Source organism: Pungitius pungitius, chromosome 7, assembly GCF_949316345.1.
Source record: "Pungitius pungitius chromosome 7, fPunPun2.1, whole genome shotgun sequence".
Classification (NCBI taxonomy): Eukaryota; Metazoa; Chordata; class Actinopteri; order Perciformes; family Gasterosteidae; genus Pungitius; species Pungitius pungitius.
Window position 1 is genome coordinate 5,356,249 of NC_084906.1, and position 22,929 is coordinate 5,379,177.

At 45.7% G+C, this 22,929-nt stretch overlaps 1 protein-coding gene across 7 annotated transcripts in view; it reads right to left on the reverse strand.

Annotated features, from left to right (window-relative positions):
• The window catches only part of mast2 (microtubule associated serine/threonine kinase 2), a 111,570-nt gene that overhangs the window by 86,214 nt on the left and 2,427 nt on the right, over positions 1–22,929 (reverse strand). For 6 of the 7 annotated variants that reach the window (XM_062563663.1, XM_062563667.1, XM_062563666.1 and 3 more), the window contains 2 exons: positions 1,480–1,630; positions 939–1,117 (listed from right to left, as the gene is read on the reverse strand). In XM_062563663.1, the coding sequence (XP_062419647.1) occupies positions 939–1,117; positions 1,480–1,630 (330 nt within the window). The remainder of the gene's footprint in view (positions 1–938; positions 1,118–1,479; positions 1,631–22,929) is intronic. The other variant, XM_062563665.1, reaches the window with a different exon arrangement.

Below are 22,929 nucleotides of genomic sequence, written 5' to 3' on the forward strand. Positions count from 1 at the left end.
TTGTTTTAAAGCACTGAACCATCTGAACTTGGCTCACAATCTGACCCTTTATAAATCACCTATGTGGTCATTTTATATGACGTGTGTGTTTGTTCATCTCCATCAGAATATAGGACTGACTTGGCTGTTAATTTAAACTTAAAGCATGCTCAGCAGGGAAACCATCAACGGCCATGCAAGTCGTACTATTCAAGCTCCAGGACTGTGTATAAAATAAATAAAGTCCCTTAGTCTTTCAGATGTGACAATTAGCTCACCGGAATTAGTTGGCACGGATTTCCCACTGTGACAGACATTTGAAATCATTTCTTTCATTATATATTTGTTGGGACCAAATCATACACAACCACAGACGGTGCATATTCAGATACCAACACAGCTTCAACCACTCTGTAAATACCTCTTCAAACCAAGAACCTCACAACACATGTGGCGCCGTAATGAATATATGCTTAGGTTTGTGACAGGAAACAAATAATCACAGGCATAACTCCTCCAGTGATCACTTCTACAACCACCAGGGGTCAGAGAGGAGCTGTGACCTGCACACATGCGACAGACCGTGAGGTCAACACGGCCACTGAGCTGCATCTCCACCCATTAAAGAAAGCAAACACACACAAGTTTACCAAACACACCCACACACACAGATTTCTGCTCCGTTTCTTTCACTTAGCACTAAGAAACATCAGTGGATATTAAGTGCCTCATTGTGTGTCCATGTGTCATCAATCATGCAAAATGCAAAATTTGCATCTGTTTTTGCAGCCAATTGCCTGCTGATGACCCAATAAGGTCTGGAATAAGCTTGTTTGTGTCTGTTAATGATTGGAGTCTAAAAATTTCTGCTGATGATATCATGGAAAACAGTAAATAAGTTGTTATGGTGCAGAGGACTTTTCCACTGTTTGTGTGTGTGTGTGTGTGTGTGCACTGACCGGGCCGGTGAGAGACGGCGCAGACTGCCCCAAGCTTTGGCTCCTCATGCGGACCAGGTTGTTCCCCTCGCCTCCCATGGACATCCCGCCCGTGGCCCCGGGTGCTGCAGATGGCCCCTGCCAGGCCAGCTGGCTCACGCCGGCGTGCAGACTGCTGGACTGAGGCAGCAGCTGCTTACCTGTGAAGGGGGAGGGGGGCAAAAAAGGGAATAACTCTTCTCTATGAAGCCCAACCGAACCTGCGCGCCGTTCACCCTGCAACACGATCCCCCGCAGACCTTTACGCCACTAAGTGACTCATGATCGGATTATTGGTCTACACCCTGAATGACTGGATGAGATTCATGCTGGATCAAGTTCAACGACCGCTCACATGAACTATTACTGATGCAGCCGTCAGTCGACTAAACCCGAAAGGAACCCGGGGACCAAACCGGGCTTAGTGGGGAAAACCCAACCGGTCATGCATTTCTGAGCCGCTGATTCACATCCATTTGAGACGCCATTGTGTGGCCTCCGCTTAGTGACATGTGTTTTTTACCGGTCATGCCCATGCTGCTGCGTCTGGCCCAGCTTTCGTCCTGGCTCAGCTGTCGGTGCAGTTTAGACTTGGTAGCAGCGGTTGCCGCGGGCGACAGGTCGGGGTTGCTCATCTTCCTGAAGAGGAGGGGCGCTGGAACAGCAAACTCCTTCTGGAAAAGAGGATAGAGGCAAAGAAAGAACAAGATGAGCCGTTAGACTGGTGTGTGTCGGACAGGGGGCAGAAGGTAGGGGCGGTCGTGCATGTGAACAGACCACCTTCATTTTGTAGGTCACTTCTTCAGACGCTGTTTAAGAGCTGCAAGATTGGTTAGTTCAAAACCGGTTTTAAAATGGATAGAAACTACTTTTTTCGGAGAGTGTACCGATTTGAGCAGACGGTCATCAACCCAAACTACCTGCCACATGACCAGCTACAGAGTTAGACTTAAAACTCCCTCCTGTCAGCGCAATGAAGGGAAAAGTTCCTCCATGTTGTCAAGCCTTCCTTAAGAGATGCTCAAGCGCAAAACCAGTGCAGCCAACACAAACACACCCGCGCTCGCTCTCTTTCTGAACGCCTGTCTGTGGAATTCTGGTTGAAACAATTTTGAAAACATCTGCTGTTGCCATGGAATCACGGCATGACTGGCCTCATACTCCTCTCAGTAGCGGGTGGACAAACCCTTGACGAGACTTTTCCCAAAACATCTGGACGGCCCACGCACACACACACACACATACACGCTTCAGTGAAGGCTTCCGTTACTCTTCGCCAAAGGAAACTGCTCCCCTGAAAAGTGCACGCACACAGTACTCAAATGCAACCTGTATCCATTACGTGTACGAGTAACTGATCTGGATCAGTGAACATTTACATACTTTGGCATCACTTAATAATATGAAACCATGTGGGAGCAGCACCTCCTCTGAGCGAGTCAGAAGACAATTCAGCTGTGGTCCTGATGAAGTGTCTTCACAGCGGGGGCGACATGGATGAAAGCCTACGTCACGGTACATGCTCTACATTCCAGTATCTGATCATTGTGAGGAACAATCAGTTAAAACACCTTTAACTGGGGGCTATAACAGCCTTTCAAACAGTCAAGGCACAGCGCGTCTGTGCGCAAAAGGCAGGGAACGCGTGAACCAAAGTTTGCACGGCGAGGTTACGCCTGAACAGTTTTAGCCCTACGACAGCTGCTCAGTTTTCCCCCCAAAGCCGATACAAAAAGGACAGAGTCGGCTTGTACTTTATACTGCAAATGAAAAATTACCTGACGACCAGTTCATGACAATGATCCAGAAATACAGATTTGCCTGAGGGCCATAAGGGCCTGATGGTTGATGTGCAACAGTTAAAAAAGGACAGAGATCTCAACCTACGACATCCAAAGCCACACACACATCTGGATCCAGTTTGGCTTTCAGTGTCTCAAGAGACAGACGAAGCAATTTCTTACCAACAAATGGCTTCTCTCAGTGCTACTGCCCCGCTATAGTCTCCTTTCAACAGGAGACAGACCTGTGTGTGTGTGTGTGTGTGTGTGTGTGTGTGTGTGTGTGTGTGTGTGTGTGTGTGTGTGTGTGTGTGTGTGTGGCACTGCATTAACGTTGCAGTGTGAGCGCTGCAGCATGGCGAGCCGACGCCATCTGAATTCATGCTCAAAGCCAGAGAGCCTGCTGCAGTGCTTTATTCATTCAGCAGGGGGCCGACGCACAGGTATCTGCCAAATGAGCGTGTTGAACCTCTTCTAGACTGACAATGAAACACACACAAGAGGAAGGACATCTAAGAGGTCAGACTTTTGACATCGTTGTCCAATGCCCAACTTTGAAATCTAAAAGCAGAGTCACATGCAAACGTCTACCGACATGTAATCTACAAATACAATGTGTGTGTTTTTGTGGCCGTGTTTAGGCGGTCACCCAGCAGGTAATCTCCCCCTGCCCCCACCAGCAGAAGAAATAACCTCCAAACCCCACCCGCCTGGCACGGGGAACATCAAAGACTACAGCGTGAAGTGCACACAGCTGATATGGTTGCCGTGTCTGACGGGGACGGGACAGGGGTGCGTTTCATTTGCACGGCAGGGTGACTGCGTACTCTCACTACTATGGCTAATCCACACAATCGGCACGCGTTGAGGTCATTAGTGAAGGGTTGAGTTGAGGAGACCGGATCCCTTTGCTCTCTGTAACCCAGGGGGCTCCGCGCAAGACCGGAAGTCCGACCCGGTTACGCAACGGCCTGAAGAGCAGCATGTCCCACTGCAGCAGTTAAAGCACGTGCAGCCTGTGTCGACTGGTTTGCACATTGACACTTGGGAGTTGTGATGATCTAGAAATTCGTGTTTTTCCAGTGGGGGCACACTGGGGATTTTAGGATTACACAAAACAGATGTACGTGTCATGACTTAGGAAAAATCTGACATTGAAAATTTCAGCAAAGCTGTGCGGTAAAGTATTTTTCTCCTACACTAAATCACGGCAAAACTACTGGTGGTATATTATTATTAGCCATTGTCATTTCTTACGGTGGAGGGCAATGTTTGAATAGACTATTTGAAAAGGCCTTTTGTGTAAATCTACTAAAAGACGACAAATCCTTGACCGAAATCAGTAAACAATGACCATTTTGTTCTTCATCATGGCAGCAAATGATAAACTTTATTTTGGGGGGGGGAGGTTACATCATCTGTAGCTAATAAACGTCAATAAAAAGATCCTTTTTATGTGCCTCGTCGAGAGCTTTGATTTTTCTAACAGTAAGACAACATAGAACGTGTTCTATGCACAACGGTACCTAGAAAGGTTTGGTGAAAAATAAAGAAAAACATCTGCAGCCCCGGAGTGATAAAATCAGTTTTGTTATCTCACTTTCACGAGAGATGATTTCAAAGTGAAGACGGGTAAACAGTCAACCACTGCAGCGAGTCATGTGACCGGCAGGCAGGGAAGTAAAACTAGCATGTCATAATCTTCTCCTTTTCTTCCAACACACACACACACACACACACAATGAGGTGACAACAGCCGGACTGCTGCTCCAGGGGTATGATAAATGTAAGGAAAGGACCCAAAGTACCGGTAGTCTGGTGGAGGATGTGAGTGATGGAAGGAATGTAGTGTGCCTATCCTCCATTGTGGTTTGTAGAACGCTTTGTCCCCAACGCCAAGGAATAAAATTCCCCTCGTAAGAGTGGGGAGAAAAACATCATTTTATGAGCTTAACCATGAAAGAACTACGTGATATTGGTGTTCTCATAAAACCACCAGACTTGTGTTCATCTAAGAAAACTCCAGCGTGCTCAAACCTAAGCTTCTTCTTAATGACTTCTGGAGTGGACGTCAATGGCCGTGGTACCCTGGGGGAGTAATTAGGAAATAGTGGTCTAGATCGTAGACCATGGCTTTTCATTGGTAGTTTAGATGTGGAACCAAGCGAACACAATAATAAATAAGACATTACCGCTTTCACTTGAGCTCCTAAAAATAGTACCAACATTGTTTTTTTGTTATATGGAAGCAATTAACTAAATAGGAAAACAGGAATTGATTTCCTAATAATGTATTTTCTTGGTATACCTTAGTTGAGGTACTGGTGTCAGTTTTGATAGAATCAGAATCATTGAGTCGTGAAACAAACACATAATGCAATGCCACCATGTATTAAGCACACAAAAGATGAATAGTGCTCCACTAACTCATTACAAAAAGAAGAGTGGAGATGATGGAAACACTCAGTCATCTGAGCCAGATATCAGAGAGATGGATGTTAACTGGTGCTCACTCAAACATGCAGCATGTGTTCTCAGCATTAAGGGGTAACGGCAGCTCGGTTTGGGGTTCAACAGGCTGAAGTAATTATGATAGAAAACGAATATTCAATTCTCCAATGTTTGGGTTTGTGCTATTTTGTGTTAAAATGTGTGTTCTCTTTTCTGTTCAAGTGAAGCCTCGTGTGATGAGAAACAACCTCATTAAAGCGGAGCCGGGGATCAGGTCAACTCCCGGCCTCATTAAAAGCAAGTTTTTTACACTGTTTGAAGAGGGGCCTAATTTAAGAAGTCTAATAAGGTTGGTGGGTTTGAATGCTAGTGTTCTAGTTTGTAAAAAAAAAGGGGACACATCCACATTGTGTCCTTGGAGATCTCCCTGGATGAGCCATTCTGCTGCTCACTAAAGCTTCCGAGGATCCCATTGGATTAGGCGTTTATTTTTTGCTTGGAGTTTCTTATTTGTAAAAATGAGAAATCTACCAATCAATAAATCATGAGCCATTTGCAAACCGCGATTAGTGGTTAAAACGTTGACATTATTCAGTACCCCTTTAGATCTCCCTGAATGAGACATCTTTTTATGGCCGGATGGTTACAGAGAAATCACCCCTTCCCACAGCAGTGTGGGGTCCAGATTGAGTTGCTACAGGAAGTGGACACCCCCCCCTATTGCATTATCTGTTGATTTGATTTTTCTAGTTATGTTTATGGAACCGGCATATGTTTCTGTGCTCGGATTGATTATATATTATACATCTATGTATATATATATATATGATTAGATGAGAACGAGGGGTGCCCACACAGGCACTGAGGTCACCTAACGGGTCCTTGTACAGGAAGGGTAGCGGGAGGTGTTTTTCGCGGGTTTTTGGAGAAACAAGTAAGAGAAGAAGGAAGAAGAGAAAAAAAACAAGTGTACCTGTAAACTGGCGCTGGTGCGCACTTCTACCACTGTCCGTTAAGAAATAAAAGATTCATCGAACTCAACGCACGCCTGGATGTCACGTTTGTCCAAGTGTGCTACAAATATTGGAGGCACCGCTGGGATGATTAACGTCGGGCTCGTTTTGACAAGGAGAGGATTTTAATGACGACGTCCGCACGCAGCCACGGAGGCGCGGCCTCACCGGAGACGATGGAGCTGGAGCAGCTCGCCGAGGACGCGTCTGAGGGACTATGGCTGCTGCAGCTGAGTCAGCTCAAAGAGGTGTGTTGTGGAGCGAAAATTCCGATCGGAGATGTCATAACAAAACGCGCGTTAATCAGACGAATAACTGAACATATGGATGACGTCATTAATGACGAAGATGAGGAAGTTTCAACGCACTTTCTCCGGACAATGTTGGGAAAAGTTAAGCTAATGACGGGAGATACTGGGAACGTTGCTAATGAGCTAAATGTAGAAAAGACAACAGAAGTCAGCCAAGCAGCTGAAGAAGTGAGTTTGACGGAAAAATATTCACAGCTCCAGCTAACTAGTCAAGTGCTGCAGGAACAAGTAACGAGGCTCAGTGAAAGAGTGAGCATGGCATCTCTAAACCCAGCCCCAGTTTCTCCGAATCTGTTCTACACACCTGTGGACAAACCCCAGGAAATGACAATCCGGAGAGAATTTAAGATCTGTGGCCAGATTGGGGAAAAGGGACAGAAGGACAGACTTTCATACACAAATCTGACGCACCAGATTGAGAGAGGCCTAAATAAAGGACACAGTGAAAATGAAGTTATGGAAGCGGTGATCAAGTCCATCAATCCAGGTTTGAGTATTCGGGATATGCTTGAGATTAAAAGTGACCTCACCTTGCCACAGTTGAAATCCATTTTAAAGGGGCACTTTAAAGAAGATAGCCCTACTGACTTATACCACAGGCTAGTGAATATAACACAAGAGAGCCGCGAGTCCCCTCAGAACTTCCTCTTCAGAGCCATTGAGCTGAAAGAAAGACTGTTACTTGCTTCAAGAGAGGGAGAGTCTGATGAACAATACAGTCCTGAGCTCATCCAGAAGAAATTCCTGAGGTCAGTTAGCACTGGGTTGCTAAGCGACCACGTTAAGTTTCAGCTTAAGTCTTATCTTGATGAACAGAGCGTGACAGATGAAATACTCATCGACAGAATGAATGAAGCAGCAAGTGTTGAATCAGAGAGACAAGCGAAACAGAGGAGGAACATTGGTAACAAAATACCAAAAGTGAACGAACTACAGACAGAAATGCAGAATTCCTCTCAGCATCAAGGAGCATCCAAAGCCAAAGTCGCAGTTCAGGAGCAGTCAGCGGAAGTCATGAAGCACAAAAGTCAGAGAACACCGGCTGCAACCAGTTCAAGAGACGCTGAGCTTCGTGAAACAGTCAGGTTGCTGAGAGAAGAGATGGCAGAGTTAAAGAGAACCCTAACAAACCCACCAGGGCCCAGACACCAAGTAAGAGTAAGCACCAAGAGAGGGTGTAGACAGTGTCAGGAGCAGGGAATAGGTGATCAATGTGAACACTGCTTTAAATGTGGCCAGACAGGGCACCTTTCGAGGGGCTGTATTGCGCAAAGGAGACCTGACGGCAGGGCTGTGGCAATTCAAACAGTCACACCCCCAAAATCATTAGATCCAGGTCGAAATAATCCAGATGAAAATATGCAAGAGCTTCTGTGTGACCGCATCAGACAGCTCGAGACAAATTCAGGGGAAAACGGGAAGCCTGAACAGACATTTGGGGCAGTCTATGCCAGCCATCTCACCTTACGTCGCCAGGCCAAGCTGAATGCTCTTATTGGGAAAAAATGTATTGTGGACTGTTTCTTTGAAGGGGTTGCAACACAAGCACTTTGGGACACGGGTTCACAGGTCACAATTATTAACGAAGAGTGGAGAAGGTCCTGTCTCCCACAGATCCGGCTACGGAGCATGAGCGAACTGCTGGGCGAGGATGAGACTATTGTCGGCAAAGCGGCGAATCAAACACCCATCCCTTTTGGTGGCTGGGTCGAGTTGTCTTTCCAGTTGCAGTCGAGCAGGGGTCCACAGCAAGAGTTACTCGTGCCAGTTCTTGTCTCCAATGAGCCAGGAGTAGCAGACCCACCGATTATTGGCTACAATGTAATCGAGCAGCTGGTAATGAGTGGAATGGAGCAGCATCCAGAAACAACACCTGCAGTGGTAAGAGAAGCACTCTCCATAGACTGTAAAAAAGCAGATGTGTTGATTCATTTGATGCAGGGCCGTGACCAGAATGATCGGGAAGGATTGGTGAAAGTCGGGAGGCTAAAGACAGTGATTCCAGCAGGGCAGACCAGAGAGGTGAAGTGTAGTGTTAGGACCGGTCCCCTATCCACAAAACAGGAAGTTCTTTTTGAACCGGAAGACATCCCAAAGTGGCCCGAGGGCTTGAACATTACAGAAACTGTCATTCGCCTGCAGAAAGGAAATTTATCTAGAGTAGCTATCCCCGTCTCTAATGAAAGCGGCCATGCCATTATTCTCAACCCACGTATGGTGCTAGGACAGTTGCAACAAGTAAAAGCAATATATCCAGCGGATATACGACCAGTTAATGTGAAGGATCCCACAGTCCATACAAGCGGTAGTGAAACCAAAGTTGGTTCTAGTGATCCCAAAGTCAGTCCAGCTGGTAATAGGAACACAGTCAAGCAAGATTTGTGGGACCCTCTAGTGTCAGTAGATCACCTGACGGCAGAACAGCAGGAAAAAGTGAAACAAATACTAAGGGAAGAATGTGCTGCATTTTCAAAGGACGATAATGATGTTGGGTGCATCCCATCTTTGCAGTTGAAAATCAGACTGAGTGACACAACTCCGGTAAGACGGACGTACATCTCTGTACCCAAGCCGCTTCACAAGGAGGTGAAAGAGTATCTGGAAGACCTGCTGAATAGAGGATGGATTAAGAAATCCCGGTCCCCATACTCTTCACCCATTGTCTGTGTGCGCAAGAAGGATGGCACTTTGCGTCTGTGCGTGGATTACAGAGAGCTGAATAAAAAATCCATTCCTGATCGTCACCCTATCCCACGAGTACAAGACATGCTAAATAGCCTCAGTGGGAGTGCATGGTTCTCTGTGCTGGACCAGGGCAAGGCTTATCATCAGGGTTTCCTGGAGGAAAGCAGTCAACCACTCACAGCTTTTATTACACCATGGGGTTTGTATGAGTGGGTAAGGATCCCCTTCGGCTTGTCCTCTGCTCCAGCGGAATTCCAGCGCAGTATGGAGGAATGCCTGACAGGTCTCAGAGATGAAACGTCGCAGCCATACTTGGATGACAATCTTGTCCACAGCAAAACCTTCGAAGATCATCTTCAAGATTTGAGAGAGGTGCTGCGCCGTTATCAGACACATGGAGTAAAACTGACCGCAAAAAAATGCGAAGTATTTAAAGACAAAGTCAGATTCTTAGGGAAAATAGTGTCAAAAGATGGCTATTGCATGGATCCGGCAGAAATAGCACCAGTACAGGCATTAAAAGACCGCAAGCCTGAGACTGTAGGAGATTTGAGGAGAATGTTAGGATTTATGTCCTACTACCGCCCATATATTCCTAATTTCTCCCGCATAGCGAAGCCGCTGTACAGTCTGCTGGCGACAGAAACATCGGCAGGTAATAAAGTTCAAGGCACAAACGCAAACCGCGGCAAAGGGAAATCTAAGAAGTCAGACCAGCGACCCTCAAGCCAGCCTATAATCTGGACAGAACTACATCAGCAAGTACTCTGCCAGCTCCTAGAGCATCTGTTGCGTCCACCACTCCTAGGTTACCCCGATTTTGAGAAGCCGTTTGTGCTGCACTGCGATGCCTCTCAGCAGGGGCTTGGTGCTGTACTATACCAGAGGCAGAAAGGCAAGCTGGTTGTCATCGGTTATGGGTCGAGAACACTAACTGCTCCAGAAGCGAATTACCACCTTCATTCGGGAAAATTAGAGTTCTTGGCCATGAAGTGGGCAATCTGTGAGAGATTTAGGGAGTACTTGTACTATGCACCTTCCTTCATTGTCTACACGGACAATAACCCTTTAACTTATGTATTGACAACAGCAAAGTTGAATGCCACAACACACAGGTGGATTGCAGAATTAGCCGACTTTAACTTCTCAATTAAATATCGGCCAGGAAAAGTCAATGGAGATGCTGATGGCTTGTCACGGATGCCGCTGGACATGGAGCAGTACATACAACGATGTACACAGGAAATGGAGCCAAAGGTAATCACAACCATCACCCAAGCACTACAATTGGAATGCGACGAGCATGAGCCCTGGATGTGTCCCGTCACCATCACTGCTGCATGTAATGACGTAGAAAATGACAGAGTAGCTTCTCCAGTAGCAGAATTTTCCATAGAAAAGCTAAAAAGAGCACAAGAAGACGATCCAGTCATTGGCAAGGTGAGAGAGTACGTCATTACCGGGCAGTGGCCTCATCGTGGTGGAAGAGACAGGCGTAATGACGTCTCTGCTCTAGAGAGAGAGAGAAACAAGCTGCATATCGACGAAGATGGTATCCTGTATCGGAAGTTAGCGATTCGAGCTCAATTCGTGTTACCTGCGGCATTCCACCAGTTGATCTATAAGGAGCTACACGAGGAAATGGGGCATCTCGGAGTGGAGCGGACGCTCGGTCTGATCCGAGATCGGTTCTATTGGCCTCATATGCAAAGAGATGTGGAGCACTATGTGACCAATGTATGCAGCTGCCTAAAACGGAAGCGTCCAAACAAGCCAACCAGAGCACCATTGGTTAACATTGTGACGACATATCCTTTCGAGATGGTCTCAATAGACTACCTGCACTTGGAGAGCTGCAAAGGAGGATATGAGTACATCCTAGTGGTGATGGATCACTTCACACGCTTCGCGCAGGCGTATGCGTGCACGAACAAGTCAGCAAAAACTGCAGCTGAAAGAATATTCGGTGACTTTGTGCTCAAGTTTGGATTTCCTGCCAAGTTGCACCACGACCAGGGCCGGGAATTCGAGAATAAGTTATTTTCCAAGCTGGAAGAATACTGTGGCATTCAAGGGTCACATACAACACCTTACCACCCGGCTGGCAATGGTCAGGTGGAGAGGTTTAATCGAACACTCCTTTCCATGCTCAGAAACCTCACAGAAGAAGCTAAGTCAGACTGGAAGACCTCCTTGGCGAAAGTGGTGCATGCGTACAACTGTACGCGTAGTGAAGCAACAGGATATGCCCCCTACTACCTTCTCTATGGTAGAAACCCCAGACTTCCTGTGGACGTGATGTTTGGTCTGAAACCAGCTGACCAGAGCGCTTCTCACAGTGAATATGCAAGTAAGTGGAGAAAGCGAATGCAGGAGGCATACGAGCTGGCATCACAGACAATTCAAAGGGAGAAAAATAGAACTAAGAAACAGTATGATCGAAAGGCTTATGGAGTTGAGCTACAGCCAGGGTGCAGAGTTCTGGTACGGAACTTCAAGGACAGAGGGGGACCCGGAAAGCTCAGATCATATTGGGAGGACAAAATCCATGTGATAACAGAGAGGAAACATAAGGACAGTCCTGTCTATGTTGTAGAGCCTGAGAGAGGCCCAGGAAGGACTAGAGTACTGCACAGAAACCTGTTACTGCCCTGTGACTTTCTGCCAGTGGAAGAGGTTGAACGAGAGCAGATGGAAAGGAGGAAGGTGAAAATCGCTACTAACAAGAAGAAGCAGCAAAGACAGAAGGACCGAGATCGTGACAGTAGTTCAGAGGATGAAAGTGACTGGAGAATTATCACACGACCGGCAAAACCACTGAAACACCGTAGGAGCCAGCTGAGAGCTGAGGCAGAGGAATTCCAGCCGCAAGTGACTATCGGAGAACAGGAGCAAAGTGGTCAGGAAGAAGAGTCTCCAGGTGAGGTTGAGGAAGACGGAAGGGAGGCAGAAGTGGAGCACAAAGGAACAGAGGGAGCTGAGCAAGAGGAGTCCTCCACTGAAGCAGAGAAGGTCAACTCCGGACAGGGGGCGTCATCTGATGAAGCAGATGAGAGGGATCTTGAGTTGCCTTCAGCTTCACCCAGAACATATCCTTTTCGACTAAGAAATCCACCCAAAAAACTCACATACAATAGATTAGGTCAACCGTCAGTTATGTATAGACACAAGTGAATAAAAGGAAGAGACTAGGGTTGTTATTGACTATGGTAGACACATGTTCATGAGTGTTAGCTGTTGTTTGAAAATGGTAAAATTGATGCAAGATAATGTGAGTCCAGGTGCGTTGATCAAGTAGTACTAGAATACAGACCCCTTACATGTAGATTAATACTGGAACATGTGTGAAACATAGAGTATTGCATGTGGGTGGGTGTGTTGGGTTATGCAGTAGAAATAAGGTCAAAATCTTTCATTCCAGGATACATAGCCGCATGAATAGCGGACTAGCACTTCAGATATCACCTGGCCAGTGGTGTCTGCTGCTAACACGTGACATAAGAGGGAGATGAATGTTATGTGAATGACTGTTGTTGTGCAGAGAGTATCTTGATAGGATGACTCCCATACCGCCTACTGTCATAGTGCAAGAGTTGTGGACACAAGTACTCTTGGTGAATCTGTAATGTCGGGTTGACATTCATTTTTGGAGGGGAGAGTGTGGGGTCCAGATTGAGTTGCTACAGGAAGTGGACACCCCCCCCTATTGCATTATCTGTTGATTTGATTTTTCTAGTTATGTTTATGGAACCGGCATATGTTTCTGTGCTCGGATTGATTATATATTATACATCTATGTATATATATATATATGATTAGATGAGAACGAGGGGTGCCCACACAGGCACTGAGGTCACCTAACGGGTCCTTGTACAGGAAGGGTAGCGGGAGGTGTTTTTCGCGGGTTTTTGGAGAAACAAGTAAGAGAAGAAGGAAGAAGAGAAAAAAAACAAGTGTACCTGTAAACTGGCGCTGGTGCGCACTTCTACCACTGTCCGTTAAGAAATAAAAGATTCATCGAACTCAACGCACGCCTGGATGTCACGTTTGTCCAAGTGTGCTACAGCAGCTGCCTGGTTGAAACTCCTGCCCAAACAAACACCTAATGAGACCACAGCGACCACAGTAGAGACTCTCAGCTGGCTAGAATGTAAGCAGATGCAATTAATACCTCGCTGTGTGTGTGTGTGTGTGTGTGTGTGTTTTACTGCAGCTAATACTGCAGTCGCGGCAGGAAAGGAGGTCTCAGCAGGCTGATGAGGAGTTCAGTTCCCATCCAATAAGTGAGCTTTATACTTTGAGAATGGCCTGTGGCCTCCCTGGGAGCTTCAGTAACAAACCACAGATTAGAACATTTAAATTAAAAACATTGGGGACCCGCCCACAGTGAGCCAAAACCGAAGGCGGGCAGAGATAAGAGACGTTCGTAGCGGGGTCAGAACGAGGTCGCGCCTGTCCTCCCCAAACGGACGTGGTGCTCTGGGGAGGGGGCGGGGCAACACAGCCAGTGGCAGGGTCACCTCGGTCCGTCGGAGGGTCGCTTGGACCTCAAACGACCCGTCACCACGGCCTCTCCAGGGCGGAGCTGGAGATCTGACTGCATGGGGTTGACAACGCTGTAGCGAACCTGGAAGTCCAGCAAAGGTCCCCACGTGCCGGGGTCCCCCACACAAGGCCTTTGTTATCATTCTGCTGAAGCCACTACAGCTTTGACAGATATTTTATCAGCAGCAGATCATGAAGGTTAATTCCATGCAATGTTTATTGGTTTTTCTACCAGACACCAGTATCCACATGAAGAGGGCTCACATGGAGATGGCTTCTAGAGAGAAAAGCACATTTGCTGCCACTACATGAATAAATCTTCACGCATGTTTTGTATTGATATTTTAAGAGTGAGTTGGGCTACTCGCAGTGTCAGTGGTACTCTACGAGTTCTGGAATGCGACCCTGTCTCCTTTAATGCCCCCCCTCACTTCTCTAAGTGAGAGTTGCCCTTTCCTGTCCCACCGGGGGACGAGAGCCAAATAAACCAAAGGACAGGTAGCAACAAGGTTGCTGCGGAACTTTCTTTAAAAAAAAAGAAGGGGGAAACTGTTTGGATGTCGCCAGGACACCGAAAGGAGATGTTTTGGAGGTGCAGGTGGGTTTCGTTGTGAACACTAGATAGCAGTGAGGAAAATGTCACATGTCCGTTGGTCCACCACCATGGTGCCAAGAGAGGAGGAACGAGACAACGCAGGCTGGAGAGGCGTGAGGTGGACGTACTGGCTCACATGATCATGTGAAACAGATCAAGTCCTGCCAGTGATTCAGTAGTTTTAGACGTTTGCTATTACGAGTAGGCTGCGGCCATGGTTGGGCACTTGTGGCCACGGTTAGACAAATACAATTATGAAATATTGGTTGTCAATTTGATGTCATCAGCAACTAATTTAAATTAAGCCGAACTGAAGTAAAAAGAAACATCCAGATATTTCAATTGAAAGTGGAACTAAAAAGAGAAAGAAATGCCAATGTACCAAAACAGCCATTAAAAATGTAACACAGCAACAATGTAATACAATTTATAAAGCATCAGATATATTTTAAGGCTGACCAGGGGAATTTCTAAGACCTTAATTTCCACATTTCGGCCTACGGAAAATCCCCACACACAAAATAAAATCAACATTAGTTAATCAGCAACAGATTTTGTTCCGTATGTCATTTCAGCTGTTCAGTTTGATTTGCATTTTTATTGCAATTTGCGACGCAGAAAATCAATTAATTTAGTTTTGGAGCTTTAGTGATACGGTAGGCTTAAAAATCCTCCAGTTACTCATGAATAAATGATAGCAGGTACAGTTAAATAGCCACACACACACACACACACACACACACACACACACACACACACACACACACACTCCATTAGCATTTAGACCAGCCGTTGCAAAGTGATGAGAATAATAAAGAGGGTTGAGGATTTAAATGGCTCATCTGCCGCTGATGAAGCTCATTGGCAAAACGGCACACAATGGAGTGAAAAAACCCTCAATGCTCAAACCCGGGCCGCAGGTACATCGTTCAATCAGACCGTCCGTGCCCCCCCACACCGGTCGATTTTACTGGAACAGGTTTCCCCGTTTGAATAAACATAAGCAATTTTACTGGGGTTTGAGACCCCTGATTTTAAAATGTCATTGGTAAAACAGGCATCTAGGACAGTATTCTTCAAAAAGAAGGCTACTATTCAGGATATTCATACTTTTGTTTTTTTAAATGTCTCTGCAAAACGGTAAGCTGGAAAACAAAGGAGTCCTTCATGTTCACACCGAGCGTCAGAGGGAAGGAGAAGTGATAAATGTTTAATCAGCAGCTCATCTCCCCCCAAAGATGCCCACTTGTGCATATAGACTGTGTTCTAGTACACACCCATTAAGTACTCCTGTCTGGAGGGAAGCTCTTCCAAAGCAGCAACACCTTGGGCATGTATCAGGGGAGTAAACTAACAAAAGACTGCCACCGCCTCTGAACATGAGCCTCGCCTTCACTAAAGCCTTTGCGCCCCACACACACACACACACACACACACACGGACGCGTCCATTCTGCATAAATTCCATGCTGGTCCTATTCATGATGTCATTTGTTTGCTTAGGAGTTTCAAAGACAACACGTCTGGGGCAAAGGGCCGTGCCGTCGTTAAGAGGAGCGCTCTGCAGGAAGCGTGAGGACCATGGTTTATTTATACGATTAAAAGGAAAGAATAATCTTCTGCTTGATTGTCCCAGCACCGACATTTATCATAACGACGCTACCAAAGCAGGAAATGCTGATTGTCGTTTTGTTTATTGCAGTTTGTTTTTGCTATATTCTCCTTGGCTTTTTTTGGAAGATTCCACCCAGTCAATTTAAGTTAATCAGATGTTACACTAAGGTACATATGTCTATTTGTTTGACTGCTTTTACAGTAATAGTTTGAATAGTTAGAAAAATAACACTGTCGGTTCAGGTATTATTGTGAGATTTCCTCAATACACACATGAAGAGAAAAAAAAAGGAGGATGTCATTCAAGAGGAAACACTGAAATGAATTTGAATGATACCCTTCACTTTTACCACATACTTTGCATCCATTAACAGTAGCATTGAGCCTCACTGGTCCGGCACTCTCAAAAGGAAAAGGTAGCTAATGTCTAAAAACAGAACTCATCCAATTCAATTGAAACGCAGCATGCCACATTGTTACAGCTAAGTAACTATTTGTTACTAGAGGTTCTTTTAAAATCATCTTGAATGCCTCTTGATGTGGTTTACCGCTTTAAATTCAATCACAGCCTGCAGTGAGATGAAATTACAATAACAGACAGTTTGGCCGCTGGCTGCAGTCAGTTAGATCGGAAAAAGCAAGACGGTAGCTCAAGATGGAGAGAGCTTATTGCATTGCAAGTAAAACAGAGACGGGACATACAGCAGAGAACTGTGCAGAGGAATCCCTCTGTCAAACAGAAGGGGGGTGAGTGGCAAACGGACCACTGCTATGCTAAGCTAGCTGCTAGGCTACAACCATCAACATCTACCCTGCACGGCACACAGTCTGCAGAGGGCCACCCACGTCCTGAGGGATCCCATCTCATGATCTATTCAGTCTGAACAATAGCAGCACTCAATCGATATGAAAGGCATTCCATGGCTCTTTTCCCCTGAAAGTCAATGTGTTATTTCATAAAGGTTGGGGCCCACCTCTAGTATAAAAACAACGTCACTGTAATGTGCACGTCACTTACAGCAGATCTTACTCCAGTGCTGGGGTAACAAATGACTGAACAGCAGATCTGGGCGTGATGCCGAATTGTATTAAACAGGAAGACACACACACACCTGTATAATCTCATCTGAGCAAGAGGAGCAGAGGGTCAACTGAAGATGCGATCTTGGCTTCTACTTCCGAGTTCAAGAATTCACCGCCAGCGGGCTCGTCGGTGTGAGCACACTTTTTATGAGACTCCACTACAATCAATAACGTCACGTGCCCAGTGCAGCTTTGTTTTCTGTCCTTTATGCCAGGGTTCTCATAAATATTTGTGATCAGTGCGCCCAAACACTTTGCGTCACCAACATGCAACATCATCAGCCTCCGTTCTCCTTTATGTTCAGCCCATGGATAGCATAAAAGAAGTACACATAGACGTGGGGACATCACCCCACTGCCAGTCGGACTTACTGAGGTCATAATTCCAGTGAAGTCATTTTCTCAGAGACTTTTATTCAATCATAGAAATTGGAAATTGGTTCCATCAATGAATCTCTGATTTACTCGCACCGCTGTATTTACACAAAAGCATTAAGAGATTCTGCAAAGATTGATTATTTTTAATGAAATTGTGCTCTCGAACTTCTCTGCTGGCTGAGACAGAGCAGAGCACATTTCTGTTCACGGTGAGTCTTGACATAGTGACTTGGCTGTTGTAAACTGCTGCTGTAGAAACAATATTTACTTTATTTATATAAACAACAATGAATAACCCACAAACTCTCTTTAACAGGATAAAACACCACACCAGCTTGTGACGCAAACATTTTGAAATACTAATAATTGTACATTTATAAAAGAATCCCAACCGAACTGCATGCTGGGTACAGCTTTCACTGCCAGCCTTTTTTTGCACACGGCTCTGTTGTCTGTTCTGAATGTGAGAGATAGCCACGCCCCCTGATTTGCATATAAGAAAGTGAAATAAAGTGGCATTATGAAATAAAAGTGCCATTATGAAATAAGTCTCTTGAAATAAATAAATGTGTACTTATGAAATTAAAAGTACCATGAAATAATTACATTTATTTAATATGTATTGCCTCATTTATTTATTTCACGATGTATTTCAAATGCATATTTCATGTATTTATTCATTTATTTAATTGTGAATAAAACGGCATTCTATAGTCACAAAGCCTGTGTGTAACTGCATCCAGACGAGGTGTGGTGAAAGGGATCAGGAGGTAGGTGGCGTGTTGCCGGGGGAAACAGGCGACTAAGTGGCCATGTTTTTCTGCTGTGTTGTGCCTGTGTAGTTGTGTGCCGAGCTGGAGGAAGCAGGATGTTTTGTTGGAAGCTCCTTTACTGACCGGAGCCCAAAAGGTTATTAAGAGGCGGGCGACTCGTGAAACGTGCATTTACAGAGTGTGTGAATATTGGGGAGGGGGGGGGGGGTTATTGAGACGCCACCGCTGCCATTATCACGCGCCTTTGGACCCCCTCTCATTATAGCAAAGAGGGGAGGAGAGGACCAGCACCTAAACCCCCCCCGACAAGAGAAGTCAGGCGAGCAGCAAACACCTGCGAGTGGTTGGAGTGCTGGCTGCTGATTGGTCGACCTCGTGTCACAACCTGAGAAAAAGGAGTTAAATATGTTCCTGCTTCCCTTTACAGTTGGAGACCACACTGGATAGAATACGCACAGTTTCTACAATATTTTGGATTGAACTCGCTTTGATTGTTGCTTTTGGACCCTTCAAACACAGAACCTTGCATGCAAGCCTCTGATTTCATTTGGCTTCAATCGCAGCAGCTTGACACCCATCGCAATCTAAAGACAACCCAGTTAATAAATAAACAGCTCACTTTGACCTAACAATGTTATGGTACTAATAAATAGTGCAACACATTTGCATTATCTTGAGTTCATCGAGACGAGATAGAGTGATGATGAAATGAGCTTTGGGTGCAGCCGTGCAAACAGCTGTGTGTTTGCATTCAAACAGCCCGCAAGTTTCTGCTTGTAACATTCCAGCTCCCCTCCGTGTGTTCTGACCGTGCCTTCAGGAGGTCCACAGCTAACCACCCACAGGGACACTAGTCAACCCAACACACACACAAGCCTTTTAACCACCAACACAAGCAAATACACCCCTGGGAAGGAACTGAGGACTCTCTCTAGTGTTTCCCCTACCATTGAACATGCATCCTCCCATGAGGAGATGCTGACACTTCAGTGGAGGCGCTTTGACCTTGGCCTTTGCTCGCCACTCAGAAATGAGTCAGTGTGACATGGACCTGGCAGACTCTCCACTCCTTTCAGCCCTTCTGCACATCAGCACTTCTTTGGGGGGAAAAAAAACTTCTCTCAGACTTAACTAGTGCAAATATCTCCCACTTAAAAGTGGGACCGATGTGGACGTACTTTCATTGTTCACATTTCCGACCAGGAGCAGCAATGTTTCCACCAACGGACGGCATAAAACAGCCGGCTATTATATCCGCTGCATGGGAGGCACGGCACCGAGGAGCACAGGTGTGCTACGCCGCTCATTAAGCCGCTGCGCTTAAGAGACTTCGACCCAAAAGAAGAACTTTGTTAGCGCAGCCTGAAGTCAACCCAAAACAAACAGGGAGTCGGTGGGCTGTAACTACCACGCAGCCGACAGGCTAAATGTCATCACTGTGTGAGACGGCTAGGAGTGCACTAGGACGACTTGCAGGTCAGCTAGGGTTAGAAGGAGGAGGGGCGTGAAAAACATCTAGCAAAGGTCCTCTCAGTGAACGGGTGACTAATGTGGCAGTGGTCTCAGTGTGAAATCAGCACATCAATCAGGTGCAGCACTAAGCAGAGGCCGAGTGATGGATTCCCTTCATTAGGATGTTGTGTCAGAGTAAGGATCTGGCTTATTTGGCAGACCAAGCTTGATGCAAGTGTCTGTGTGAAAAGTTGCTTTTTAAGAAACTCTTTGTCTCGTGTCCTTAATGTCATCTCGAGTGTGGCTGGATCCTCAGCAGGGCCATCGTGCTAATAATTGCCATTTATATGCAGTGATGTGTGGGACCCTTCTGCGTGAGAATTCTGGCTAATGAGGCTTTTATAATTAATGTCCCTCACACTCCCGCCCCTCCTGATTGCTGCCCTTCTAGCCGCCCTAAAATAGCACATATTTGCCATTTGGGCGCCATCATTCAGCCACTTGGCTGGTCTCGCCTCCCAGCCAGAAGTATCTGAGGACGTTCTGGCTCATTGGCTACTGTGATCTCCCGATCTCTGGGGGAAGGAGGAAATCACTCTCCCATATCACTGCAGGGGAGGGTAAGGGTTTAATGGTTAACCTAAGAGATACCTAATGAACAGGAAAACGTAACGAGCCGAGGCTTCTGTCGGAAATAATGGGGGGGGGGGGGTAGGGAAACAGATTTTAAGAAGATTCATGCAAGACAGGATGTGTCGCGAAACTACAAACATTTTCCATAAGGTTGTATAACAAGGTTTCTAAAAGTTGTTGATTTTTTGTCATTTTGAAATCTAATTACAAAGGAATGGATTTCATATAGTTTTATTCAACATACGGCATAATTGGTGCATACAATGATTGGTGGTGATTTAAAGAATTAAAAAAAAAAACTCAAAAAAATGTTGATCTCAATTTAAATTTGTTGGAGCTCTGCGAGGCGGGATTGTTGTAATTATACGCCTGAATACAAATAAATGATTTCAAATCCTGCTAGTCCTGTCTGTATGTGGATTGCTAGGGAAGAAGGAAAAACAAACACACACCCAAAGGCTCTCTAAGCTCCAGCCGGAATCCAACACATGCAGGAGGGGAGCGCCGATCACATGTGAACCCTGGCGCAGGACACTGAGTGGTACTACCACAACACCGTTACTATCGAGTGGTACTACTACAACAGCAGGTCAAATCATACACCCCTCGTCCAAAACAGGACAATGTACAAAAGACAATGTATTGGTCAGAGTTTCACTTCCACAGAGCGCTTAACATTCTGCACTGATCTAGAACCAGAAGTTTACAGTAAAACCCTGGGAGGGTTCAGAACAACCACCCTCACCCCCCCTCATTCACACTCTACTCTGCAGTTCATTGTTAATCTGCGGGCAGTTTCCCTCGACTTCCAGGTCGGCCTAAGTGGCTTCATCCTGCTGGTGGGCTTCAACCTGGAACATCTCTCTCACGCCTAAGCGGGACAGTTTGTGTGCGTGTGTGTGTGTGTGTGAGGGGGGGGGGGGGGGGGGGGGCCTGCAGACAAGAGCTACACCTTCCACGGTGAGTCACCTACAGGCAGATAAACTAACTGCAGCGATGAATTACCCCAACGTCTGCGTCTGATGGATTTGTTAATAGGTTTCTTCATTTCAATGCAAAGCATTTACGGATGGGAAGATTTTCCTGGGCCCTTGATCAACAGGCAAGTGGTTTGAAAGATACGATGGTAGATGTCCGTAGTTTGCAGAAGCAACAGTTCTGCCAGTAAACAATTGTTGTAAAGCACTCTAAATGGAGGGCGAGCTAAACAGCTGTACAGACCCGATACACGTATGTTCCAGTAAACAAAATTAATGTATTCTGCTAAATCATTTCATAACATGGGATGGCTGGAAGTGCAGGCCGGGACCTGTTGATGCTGCAGCATGGATGTGAATGAGATCAGTGCACATAATCCAACAGCCATGAAACACTGGCATTCTGAGGCAGTATTACATTACTTTAGTGTTGGATTGCTAGTAAAGATTATAACTTGGGGACCTTTAGTTATTTGTAATGACTGCCGAGATGATCTGTGATCTTAATCCTATTTGAATCTGCCATTTACGTTACTGCTTTGGCAATTTCCCAACTCGATGTGGTCGTGCACCATTTGTATCAACACATTGAACCCAATACAGTAATTAAACAAAAATGTCAGCCATTGCTCTGTGAATTGGGTGTCATTCGGGTGTCATTTGGGTAAGTAAACCTCAACCAGGCCACGTCTGATCTAAAAAGACTTGATCCGTCTGATCCATCCCATTTAAAATGCCTAAACAAAACTGCCTCCTGCGTGGAAGAACAAAGGAAATGACCGGGTGGGGGATGCATGAGAAGAACAATGCAGATGAATATCCAAACATTGCAAACAAAGGCTGCCATTCAGTGTTTTATGTCCAAAGATCTGCCAACGTGACTCAGCTGGTTCTGCCTCTGTGATGTGTTGAGTCCAATGTAAACCCAGCTCAGTAAAGACTACTCAGCAAACGTGTAACGAGTAAACCAAAAGGAACAGCAGGAGGGCTGCTTTAGCCATTGCATTGACAGCTCCCATGTGAGCCTGCCAGAGGGGACACATAAATATGTGTTTAAAACAGAATACCAAATTCATAGAAACCCTGAAAGAGATGATTTCTATCACTGTAACAACTGTGGCATACGTCATACATTCCTGGACAGGTCATTTCAATCTGGGTGAAGTAAACAAGTTGCAAACATGTTTCTTCTGCTGTTGGAAACAAAGGGTCTCAGGAAATAAACAGCTGATGGATTCTTTGATTGCACGGGATGTTGTGTTTTTGGGCTCCAACCCTGGCAACATATTAAAACACTGCACTCGTGTTCGGAAATGACAATGACATCATTCATTCCCTAATGCTGTAACTGCAACATGGAGCCGCGTTGGCGGCGGGCCCCCTATCATTCCTGTGAAAGTTGCTCAGTGGCACCTAAACAGTAACAAAAATAATAAACAAATTGTTGGTTCAAAATAAGACAAATATAATTGTCCAAGTCCATAACCCCAAATAAGGAAAATAATAGTTAACCCTTGCCCTAATCCTATTGTTTGAAAAAAGAAACCACTTGGTTGGACAGATTTACAGCCAAATCTAAGCTGACAGCCCATGGAAGCATAACAGCCCCATAACAGTGATTTATTACCCAGAAAGTGTGAGCAAGAGGTAAAAGTTGCACGGAATCAAGTGGCCTATCTGGTC